Genomic DNA, 12,500 nt, shown 5'->3' on the forward strand with positions numbered 1-12,500 from the left:
AGGCATAGTAAATGGTTATAACCAAGAAATGCAAATGGATATTATTCAAGAGATGGCAGTACTGTAGGAAAATGTTTTGTTACTAAGATTTCTAATTTTGAAGATTATCTTTGATTTTTCTTTTTCTTTAAGACTGTAATCATAATTATAGTCTAGTATTTCTTTTGTTGTTAAAAAGAAAAGAAAGAAAAAAAAAATAAAGTGAGGTGGGGGGGGCATTCTTATAGAATGCACTTAGTCTTGAATTTTTCTATTCCAACTCTGCAATTAGCTGACAGGGAGAAGGGATTTAGGCAGATGTAGAGAAAAGGTGGATTAAGCTCTTTCCCTTGGTAAAATTTTGGTGCAGGAAATTCAGACATGGTCCAAACATATAAAGATGCAAGATATTTTTGATATACAGTTTTCAAAATATATTGTTTTTATTATTAGTATGATGTCCCATAACCCAATGATGACGGTGTGTCACACCTGTGTGACACGGCAAAGTGCCTGATGACGGGGCGACACACCAGTGTGACGTTCCTGATGCAATATTGCATAGGCCCAGCGTATGGGGTTTCCACTTCTTGCCGGGTCTGTCGGGATTGGGTTAATGGCATTGTTTTTGTTTATATTTGCTCTTTTTGTAGTTTTCATGGTCAGTAGTATCATGGTTTAAAGAGGAGATTCCCCAATTATTGGTTAGAATCACAAGCTATTATGGACTTTGATGTGATCATGTGACTTCATAAGCATACACCAAACTGATTTACTAAGATACGTATTTCTGGTATGAAATATCAAATGTGCCTACCTTTAAAACGACTCGGAAAAGGATGAATTCAAACACGCGTGAATTGGCATTTTTTACTCTATTACGCACTTGGGTATACAACAGCTACTCCTAAATTTAGTTCCAAATCCTGGGGAGCCCGGCTATCTGTAATTACCACTGGATGACAAGTCTTTGTTTACCATCTTGCCTGAAGTTCAGTGTATTGACTTTGTTTTAAGAGGGGTGAGTTTTGGATTTGCAAGTGGTGCCAGAAAATAAGATGGAGCCATATCATGTATGATTTTGTATTTTTGGAAAAAAAAAAAAAGCAAATCGAGTGATTCAACCCCTTGGAAAAAAAATGGTAGTCCTGTGATTGGATTATAGAGCTGATTAAAGAAAGAATTGTAATGAACATATATACATATATACATATATACATATATACATATATATATATATATATATATATATATATAATATATATATATGTATAATATATAATATATAATATATATATATAATTATATAATATATAATATATAATATATATATTATATAATATATATATATATATATATATATATATATATATATATATATATATATATATATATATATATATATATAATTATATATATAATGTATGTATATGTACATATGTATATACTGAAAACTTGCCACAATTTATTTATGTAATTGATTTTTTTTGTTATTGTTTTTGTTATTATTATTATTAATATTATTAATATTATTTTAGAAGCTATTGGTGTAGTACCTATAGAATCTTAACAATGGCCAATAATTTTAGTTGATTTCAAGTGTTACAGTTTTGGCATTTTGGGTGCCTTCCAGTAAATCCTATATACCTGCGTGTAGGGACATTTTTTGTATTTGTGATATTTTCTCAACTAAAGCAGTATTTTGTATTCTACATTCAGTCATTTATTTTATTCAGAAAAGGAATGCATATAGTATTTGAGCTTGGTTTGGGAGATGTACTGCAACAAGTTGTTTAGTGCAAGGAGAGGAGTGGCTATTTTGTACAGGCTTTATTTTTAATCATAATTACAAGCCTCAGATTAGCATATTGGCCCTTTTGGATAGCTAGTTATGCTGGCCAAGGAAAGTAATCCCATAGAAAGGCAGCTCTTAAGCTGGTTCACTTTTAGAAACATATTGTAATCTTGCATATAGGGATGCCTTAACTAAATGACTTTACTGATGAAGAAGTATAGAGGATTGTGATGTTTAGAGAGAAGGCAAACTTTGGAATACAAAGGAAAGGGAAAAGGTTATGAAAAGAAAACCCTGGGTTGTCAGATTATGACTGGAACTATGAACTATTTTTTTTTTTTTTTTTTTTTTAACCCTTTGTATGTGAGTATCTGTTATCGAAAACAGAGTTTTTACTTTTTCATTTTTATCATTTGATTATATCCTTGTTATTCAGTGCACTCATGTATATTGGTATTACAAGCAAAGCAATTAGAAAGTATTAAAGGATAAAACAACATGATGTCCATTATACTGTAAAGGCTATGGCTTTCACATGGGTGTGTCACAAATGGGCCTTACCAAAGCTAGTGCACAGGAAATTGAATGCTTCCAGTACAGGAAAAAGGACATTCCCTTTGTTATGTTTCAGTACGCAAACATCCTCTGTTGTTGTTTCATTATGATTAATGATACTGTTGGTTTATTTTATTGTTGTTTGTTATTTTGTTCATTTTTTTTGCATTTCTGTATTGTGTTGGGTATTATTGACTCGGAACATGTACACATGTACATTCATACATATTTTGTAATTATGAACATGAAACTTTTTATAACTGGTTATTATTTATGTTAACATCATAAAGTATGGTATAAGACAACACTGTCAGGCTTACATTGAAGACTCATAACTTAGTGTTGGTTACGGAGAAGTATTTATTATATCAGGTTTTTTGACTCATTATTTTTTCTCAAGGGCTTAGATGTAGGCACAGGTTATATATAATTTATTTTTTTGATGTGTTAAAACCAAATGCCTGTTTCACTTTACTTTTTTTAGTCAGTTACATGGAGAGTGAGGTGTTTATATACATGTACTGGGCTTTTTTATTTATACATAACCACAGATTATATCAATGAACAGGTCTACCATACCTCTCCTGTTTACTTTATTTTGAGTATATATTTGTATAACTATTATGACTAAGATTATATTAATGATTATAAGGTAAAAGTGGGGGTAATGATTAGAAAATCTGAGAGTTCAAGGAATCATGTAGGCCTAGTAATTTACTCCTTTGTGAGACTTAGTGATTGTGGAACCAACCATCTACGTGCCAAAAAGTATGGGCTTTATATGGTCAACGAAAAGAAATGATAAAAGCATTTACTTTTGAAACACTAAATGTTTTAGTTGTTCTTGATAATATCAGTGTACAGGCTAGGTATAGATAAAGCAGGTATATACTTGTTTCGGTTAACGATTATTTGTTTCTTTGGATGCAACTGTATTTTCGACTGTTAGTAGGATTTTTTTTTTTTTTATAGGGATGGGTTGTTGTTTGCAAAGAATAGATTGTAGGATTGTTGTTTGGTTATTTGTGCGTTCTTCTCGGAAATGTTTGCTTTCTCTTTTATGGTCAATGAAGTATGTTTCACAGGATTACCAGGTTTCTTTTTTTTTGTTTTTTTTTTGTTTTTTTTTAAGTAATAATAGTAGTACCCTCACAATTGCAGCATTTCTAATAAAAGCTATGAATTATTTTTAGATGTAACATGAAGCTTTTCCCATAAATGTACCCATGAATGTAGATAACTTTAATCAGCTTTTCCATTAAGGCATGCAATATCTGGTATAGTTGTCTTGTCTGACAGAACAGAGCCAATTAAGTTACAGAATGGATCCTGAATATATGCACATCATATCCTAGATAGCATAGTTATGATGAACTGATAAGAAATGGGCCTTTCAATTTGCAATTTTGGGTTACCAGTCTTTGAAATAGGCTATTCCGGTTATTAATAAGATCATTTATGGATATGCTTGTAGAAACCATAATGGACCATTATAATTGTGTTTTCACGTTTAGTTCTTTGTACGTAGAGACGTGAAGAGACCATTATAATCTTACCATTAGTTAGGTACTTGTGTTATCTAATGGGTGGTAATGAAAAAAAGAACAGTTAGGTACGAGTAGCTAAAATTTTTATTAGGCCCATTTAGGTTTCTATATGTGAATGGCCAGGATCTATATACCAAATGGGAAACAAATCTTTAAGGACCCTTGTAGGTTTCCACTTGCAAATCCAGAATTAACAGGAATGGAGAAAAGGCCAAAGCAATGTCTTAGCCTGTGCTGATATTATTTTGTGTGCATTGCATGATGTTTGAAAGCTGCATTTGTGACATTTACCTGTGTCACCCTATCGATTTGCTGAATTTTTTGCATTTGCCATTAACTTAAATTCATAGTAGCAATCTTGTGTAGATGTATCGGTATTTAATGCATTCCAAATTTATCATTGAAACAATATTCTAGAATGAATTTTCTTAAACTTTTTACTCTAGTAAAAAGTGGCATATAGTAAAATAATGAGACAAAAAATAGGAAATGCCCCAAAACAGATGAAAAAATGTCAGATATAAATGGCATGAAATCATAGATAAGTATGTGTGAATGTCCTTCATTTATAAAAAAATGAATAAAGCTAAAGTTATTAAGATCTAATTATGCAGCAGCAAGACTGCTAGATCTTATGATAACCTAATCATTTAGTGAAGACAGACCACCCCTTCTAAAATTAGTAAATTTTAATGTCTTAGAAATATTTGAACAATGCCAGTTTTATATGTTCAAAAACTGTTTTGTAGGAGATGAAGCATAACTTGTTCTCTCTCTCTCTCTCTCTCTCTCTCTCTCTCTCTCTCTCTCTCTCTCTCTCTCTCTCTCTCTCTCTCTCTCTCTCTCTCTCTCTCTCTCTCTCTCTCTCCCTCCTCTCCCTCTCCCTCTCCCTCTCTCTCTCCCCTCCCTCTCCCTCCCCTCCCCTCCTCTCTCTCTCTCCTCTCTCCCTCCTTCCCTTGTTTTCTTACTAAAAGGAATGAATAAGTGCAACTTAGTAAGTAGTGAGAAAATTATATGAAACACTTGGCACTCTCAAGAAGGCAGCTTGTTTATTTCATCCCCTTTTTTTTTAATTGAGGTCCCAGCTGATATTGTGTACAGGTTTTTCAAACATAGTATGCCTGGTTCACTGGGAATGCTTAAGATAGCCAGTTGAATCTGCAGCAAATTTGGAAAGTTGGGTTTGCTTAGTTGGATTGTTGTGTAGTGTTTTAGTTTTCAAATTTGTTTTTAATATTGATAATAACAAGGGAAAGAACAATTATGGTTCCTGTACTCTAACCCAACCCTATTGTGAGGGACTGGCTCTTAATATTTATCCAATTTTCGTTGATTTTGATTCATATTCCTCAAGATGTATATTGATATGAAATTAGAATGTTAGGTTATGAGAAACCTCGTGAAATAAGCCCAATCCCGACGGGCCTGGCAAGAAGTGGCAACCCCCTATGCTGGGCCTATGCAATATTGCATTGGGAACGTCACACTGGTGTGTCGCCCCGTCATCAGGCATTTAGCCGTGTCACATGGGTGTGACACACCGTCATCATTGAGTCAAGAGACGTTATCTATTACTGAAATTAGATATTCATGGAACCTGTATTCTGTAAATATAAAAATGAGATATTATTATTATTGGCTGATTTGTTTGTCTATTTTAAGATTAGAAAGTTTTGGGTGTTCATACCTAATACTTTTTTTTGTTTTTGTTGTATTACTATGCACCTGCAAACCTTGAGATTCACCTCCAGAATATATCCTAAATTATCCTAAATAGTTTGCAAAACTAACAGAATTGTTTTCTCTCCTTGCAGTAGACGAGGAGACGAGGAGGAGGAAGAAGGAAGTCAGCCCAGTGCTGTGAACAACGGGTCTTTAACCTCCGATGAGGCTGTGGAGGAGGAGGAAAGCACGGAGGCTGCACAGCCTACCCCAGCTGAAGAAGCTGTGGGTGAAAACAGCAACTCAAATGCTGTCATGGATCTCTCTGGAAATGTTCCAGCTTCCAACAAGAGACTCAGGGAGGGTAAGTTTTGGCCTTTTTATCATTATTGTTATTGTTGCTGTTTTTATTATTACTATTTTTAAAAATTATGATGATAACATAGGTGGTGGTGTTAAACTTTTGCATCTTAAGTTAATGGGCACCAATTTGGTGTATTTCACTGGATAAAAAAAAGACTCTTTAGAGTTAAATAAGAAAATTGCCACTTTTCAAAAGTACTTTGTACTGCTGTAATGAAACTTGATTTACTAAAATTGCATCCATTCACAGTTGATGTAATTCATGGAACTGATATGAATGCGGTTATGATTATAGATGATTAAGGTGTTCATGGACTATTTGCTTTGATTTCTTTGTGATATAATCTTGAATGATAAACATCTGGCCAAATGAAAAATTGAGGTGTTTGCTAATTAACCTGATGATTAATTTTCTTTTATCATGAACAAGACATTAACCCATTGTGGATGGCAATAGATTTGCATTACTGTTCCCCAGGACAGGCACTAATAGCACCTGTGTGGCACCCAAAATGGGTTTTATTTCAGAGCTGATGTATCGTGACTCTTTGTACTCTTTTTCAGTCACTTGTTATAATACTAAAGCCATAATTGAGCTCATCATTTTTGTGTTTTTCACTATCTTGTAAGATTTATATGTGCCATCCAATAGTTTTTGATAATGTTGTAGTAGACTAGAATTGTAGTATGGGATCCATATCAGCTGATAACATTCTTTTATACTCATTTCATACAGTTCTATGAAAAGGCAAAATACATTGTAATATTTTTCATATTTGTGCTTGTGCACTTTTGTAAAACATTATGAAAGAAATAACCATCCCTAATGAAAATAAATAAAGAGATGGGGAAGAGGAAGGAGACATGCTTATGACTGCTAATACCACATCACAAAGCAGCCTTACAGGGTTAAAATGCACATGGTCTGGATCAGCTTCCTCTTCTCAGTCTACCTGCACTCTTGCATTGCCGGTACTTTAGAGCTAGAATTGTCATGCTGTGTCTCTGAGGACAGTGCTCGGTAGAGAACATGAAGGGTGCCTTTCAAGGCTTTCTTTCCTGCAACTGCTAGGAGAGAGTGGTGCCGTCTATGTATGTGATTTTAGACAACACTTATTTAGATTAATATTACAACAATTATTGTAATTATAATTGCAATTGGCATCATAAGTCATTAAACAGAGTTATTACTCAGTTTAACCCATTGCAGACAGAGATAAATTTGCTTTCTCAGCCTCCAGGATAGGTTTTATTTTAGAGAGAGACCGCTTGAAGCAATATAATTTGAATCATCCCACTCTCTTTCAGTCATTCATTGTAAGACTATAGCGGTTTTTGTATTTTATTTTTTGTGTGTTTTCTTGAGTTTAGAGACTTATATGTGCCATATGACAGGCTCTATCAGTGCTGCAGTTGACTAAAATTGTAGTATATTATCCATATTAGCTCATTATTTTCTTCATATTCAACATGATAGAAGTATTGCTGTTTTATGGGAGGACAAAAGGCAACTTTATTTTTTCGTATTTTTGTGCTGTCATGAACGAATACGAAACATATAACCCCCGACAATAAAGATAACAAGAGGAGGTAGGGAAGAGGAATGAAACCTATGCTTGTGACTGTGAGTGCCACGGTGAAAGGCATCCATATTGGCACAGGAGCACATTTTAGACACTGGGTATGGATTGAGTCACCTTCCTCTTCTCGTTCTGCCTGCACATCCTTCATCGGTGGTACTTTAGAGCAAGGGTTCATCAACTTAGTGTGTGCCATCGCTCTATAGAGACAGTGCTTGTTAGAGACCGTGGATGGGTGCCATTCAAGGCTCTCTCTCCTGCTGGTGCTAGGAAAAAGTGGTGCCATCTAGGTTTTGGACGTTAAGCTAGCACGATATTACGGTAATTATAATAATTATGACTGCAGTAGCTATCATCACTCATTCCTTTTTCATAGCACAATAAAATAGCATAGTATTCCAAAATCCCTGATCGTCATGTACGTCATGATGCCCGTCGTCAGGCCAAAGCTCTTACGTCATGTATGTCATGACACCCGTACGCAATGGGTTAATAGAGAATCAGTGATCCACTCTCCCCTAACGTCAAATATGCCGTGACAACTAATGGCACTTACGTGTTGCCACCCGTCCTCGGACCAGAAACCTGGATGGCATGTATGTGTTGCCACCCGTCTACAATGGGTTAAGCATTATAAAGATATTGTGTATATGATTTTACATGCATACTTTTTATTACATTAGTGAATGTTAGAATGTTTGCATGACACAGGTTAGGTCAGATCAGTTATATGGAGCTCTTAAGACAACTCCTATCCATGAATGTTATTATCTCTGCATTCCTTTCTTTGACAACTGTTTCCTCTATCCTGACTTGATGTTTGTTGTGGTAGGTGAGGAGGATTCTGAAGTGTCAGGTGAATGTGAGGCTCCGCCCACATCCCGGCCTAGGCTCACGGAGGCTTCAGAAACAAACAACACTGCCAACCACGTCAACGACAACCACCAACCAGCGATAGACCTTACTGATGATGCCCCGAAGGTGAATGGAATCAGCAATGGCTATGAGAGTGACAGCAATGGTGTTAATGAAGATGACGAGATGCCCCCTGTGCCACCCATCAAGGAGCTGAGCCCAGAGGAGCTGGCAGAAAAGATGAAGCTGGTGCGTCGACTGCAGGTAGAGCTTCGCAATGAGGAGATGAAGCTGGTACTCCTCAAGAAGGTCAGGCAGTCCCAGGTGAGGCCTGCAGCCACAGCTAGTAGGGTTTTGATTTTGGGGGGAGTCATATTTCAAAACTTTAGAACACAAGTCAATCAAAGTTTAGTCTGAGACTGGTGTCACACTCTAGATCTTGGGGAAGGTGTCAGTATTCTGAAGCTCTCATAATGTTGCATGGTTGGAGTTGACTAGCCTTTGCTCAACTCTAGCAGGAATATTGTGAGGGAGTCATTACTGGTTATATGCATACTGGACTCACCTGGTGCATCAACACTCCTCTTGCTGCTTGATCTGGAGATGATGTGAGGAGGAATGATGGACTTTTTGTGTCCAGTTGTAAATATATCCCGTAGAGTGTGCGACCAATCTCTGACTTCAGCTGAGTTGCGTTCTAAGATAAGGCCAACAAATTTAATTTTTTTGCCGTTTGATATCATGCAGGTAATTAAGGGAGTCACCCATTTTGTTGAGGCGCAGGCGCAGGTCACATAGGAAGCTGCTAGACTTGACCGTGGTTCTTGTAGCCAGATAACTTTTGGAGTTTAGTCTTGTAAGACAAAAAAAAAAAAAAAAAAAAAAAGGTTGAAAGTGGAATGGGGATCCCATGGTTGATTTGAATGCAACTTTTTCTCACAATACTAACTTCAGAGAGAGTTTTTTTATGATCATCAATTTCACATATCAAGTTCGGTATTTCTCTCTTGTGCTCGCTCACTCTCTTTGACTCACTTTATGCCAATAAGACCTTACCCTCAATACTTGGGTCTTCTCAGTTTTTCCTTGAACGGTGTTTGTAGTTCTCTAATTCAAATCAGAAATTCGTCATTGTCTTCAATTTCCTCACAAAGAATAGATATCAATTTCTATAACCTTGTTAGAGTAGTGATTCACATATGCATAAATATATACATATTCATATTTGTAGAATGAATATATAAGTACCCCTACCCACTTGATTCTTCAGCTTCAACTCCCTTGCGAACGTTCTCGTATACAGTCCTTGTTTTATTTTGCATGAAGGCTAGATTGCTTATGTGCCATATATACAGTAGCATGGACAGTAGAATATTTGAATATATAGCAAAAAAAAAGAAAGAAAGAAAGAAAAACAAATGGAGATACTAATGATAAATTAACCACTTGTCCTTTTTTTTTTTTCCTTTTTTTTTAAATGTATGTCGGTGTTGCAGATTATGAAGGAGAATGTGAGCGCTACAGCCAATGATGCCAAGGCAGCTCTGACGAAGCTACCTTCTAATACCACGGCCACAAAACTACCCCCTACACAGCCACCACCTCTCATTAAACATGAACTGGGACCCAAGGTTTGGAATATGTGACTTCAGAATTTTATTGTTTCTCAGAATTTTATTGTTTCTATGGTATCTTTTTTTTTTTACACCCTTATTGCCTGTTTGTATATAGATCAATTGATAGATAATATTGTGAAAGTTTAATTATCTTAAATTAGGAAGGACTACACTAAATGATGAGTAATCTTGCATATAATCTTGTCCTGCCCTTGTTCCCCTCTCTTATTTTGAGTGTGAAGGTTCATTCTCTATTTCTCTTGATTTTGTTAGCTTTTTTGTGTGAAGGCTTGTTGGTCTTCTTGCATTCTTTCTCAACCATTCTGTTTTGTCAGGCCTCAGACTCTTGTTTCTATACCTCTTTTCCAGCTCTATCATGTTGATAATTTTTTATACCCTTTTTTGTGTGATTATCCTTGTTATATGAGCAATATACAAACCTTGCCAGTGAGACATTAAAGGTAACTCTCCCATTCCCCCTCTTTCCCACTCCAGGCCTCATCTTCAGCCATACCTGCCCACATCAAGGTGTCTCGTGACTACAAGCAGCAAGTGAAGAACCTTGCTTCGCAGGCTTCTGCTGAGTCATTGTCACCGACTGCACTCCAGGCCCAGAAACATCTCTTGGCCAGAGGTAAGGGTACGGACATATCGCTTTGTTTATCTCGCCATACTCGTGCTTGCGATGATCTGTGTCTTGTTAACCCCCTCTGTGGAGTACTGTGGTGGTAAATCTCTTGTCCCGTCATGCTTTCCTGCTTCATTGGATGTTGGCAGACATTTTTGTGGTTCCTTGAGATTCAGAAAGAGGGCGTTGAAACGTCTTTAGTTCTGTTTCTCAAGGTTATATAGTGTATGTACATACTGACTTTTTTTTTTCTCGGGTACATTTTTTAAAACCAGATCATCCTAGGGTACCTGTTTGGTTTAAGGATAAATGGTTCTACTCTTAAGGTGTGGATATACTGATATACAAATGTGGATATACATGTGGATTACAAAAAACAAATAAGTATGGGAAAAGGATTTGTATATAAAAGACCCCCTTGACAATAGCATGGACTTTCATGTGTTAGCATGCCTTTAAGCAGGTCAGTATTAAGCTTAGTAGACTAATATGATATTTATGAAATAATATGACTGGTTTGGTTTTCAGATATCAAATGTGGTGGAAGATATACAGAAATATCATGGTCGTTTTGGCCAGACGGAACACTGATGAAGCTAACAGCAGTTAGTTTGTGAAATGTTTCAATGAACAAAATTTCTTTTCCTTTTTAATACAGCTGAATTTTTCTTGCTCATATGGTTTATTTGCCTTGTAAATAATACCTACAGAGCACATAAGGCTTTAATCATTAAAGCTTATTCCATGCACTGAAAAATTCTCCTATTAAGATACAGTTAAAAGATTTCTTGTTTATTGGAGTACAGTTTTATATCCTAACTTTTAATTCTATGAAGATGAATGTCCAATTATCAGATACTTGATTCTGCTACTAAAGTGAGGTGCAGCAGAGAAAGTAAGACACAGTTTCAAGAAAGAATGTTTATTGTGAGAATGAAAGGTTCTTTTTAGAATCTTGGGAGTCTGCAGATTATAAATTAGTGACTGTGGACTCCTGAGCATAACTTTGCTTCCCCCTGTAAATGTATTTTTTGAAACTGTGTTCTTTTTTATTTATTTATTTATTTTTTTTCTTCATTATCATCATCAATGTGTGTGTCCCCTTCAGAAAGCAAAGTCGATGATTGGGTGTTCATAAAGTTGGACAAGGGGTTAAAGTTGTGTAACAGTCAAACTAAAATTGTCCCTCCCACTCTTCAGGCACTACCCTGACAAGCACTGCCGGCAGCAATGGCTCCAGTGGCAACAAGTCGGGGAGTGGAGGCAGCAGTGGCAGTTCGAGCAACCTGATTTCGGGTCTGCCAGCCAATCTGAACTTGCCGTTCAACCTGTCGCGTGAGGTGGAGATCATCCGCAAGGACTCGCCGGCTTCGTCATCATCCCCAGGGCCTGGCCCTCGGGACTCCCCATCACAGGTGTCCATCTCCAAGGTGCGGACGTCCACCCCTCACATCTCACACCCATCAGCCGACCGTGTTCTCATAAAGGTTCGCACGTCACCCCTCATGCTGCCGCTGAGCCAGGCCTGTTCCAGCAATGCCTTTTTTAAGTTTCTTTTATTTATTGTTATTTAGATTTTTTACTTTGTGATGTAAGTGCACACCTTGTTTGCTAAACTATATTTTTAACCCCTTGATGACGGATGGCTAAAAGATGGCTGTTGTCTGGCTGTCTTACTGGGTAATTGGGCTGGTAGCAGCTATCTGCAGCCTTGGTTGACGAATACCCTGTGGCATTAGGTCTTCACATTTTGAAATACCCTGGTGAAAAGTCCAGCCAAAACTGAAAAATGCCACGCCATTAATGGGTTAATTATTCAATTTTCATGTTGAGCAATTTCACTTTGTCCTGTTATCAGGGTAAATTTTGAAAATTTAATATGGTGTGTTACTTGCAGAACCTTTTTTTTTCTTTCTTTTT

At 36.4% G+C, this 12,500-nt stretch overlaps 1 protein-coding gene across 50 annotated transcripts in view; it reads left to right on the forward strand.

Annotated features, from left to right (window-relative positions):
* Window positions 1–12,500, forward strand: part of simj (transcriptional repressor p66-beta simjang) — a 47,933-nt gene that overhangs the window by 15,633 nt on the left and 19,800 nt on the right. For 9 of the 50 annotated variants that reach the window (XM_043033386.2, XM_043033376.2, XM_043033385.2 and 6 more), the window contains exons 3-7: window positions 5,691–5,902; window positions 8,314–8,660; window positions 9,833–9,967; window positions 10,448–10,592; window positions 11,781–12,067. In XM_043033386.2, coding sequence (XP_042889320.1) covers window positions 5,691–5,902; window positions 8,314–8,660; window positions 9,833–9,967; window positions 10,448–10,592; window positions 11,781–12,067 — 1,126 coding nt within the window. The remainder of the gene's footprint in view (window positions 1–5,690; window positions 5,903–8,313; window positions 8,661–9,832; window positions 9,968–10,447; window positions 10,593–11,780; window positions 12,068–12,500) is intronic. The other 41 variants (XM_086554062.1, XM_086554055.1, XM_043033387.2 and 38 more) reach the window with 11 other exon arrangements.

Source organism: Penaeus japonicus, unplaced genomic scaffold (assembly GCF_977035675.1).
Source record: "Penaeus japonicus unplaced genomic scaffold, GWHDUDI00000001_assembly GWHDUDI00000029, whole genome shotgun sequence".
Taxonomy (NCBI): Eukaryota; Metazoa; Arthropoda; class Malacostraca; order Decapoda; family Penaeidae; genus Penaeus; species Penaeus japonicus.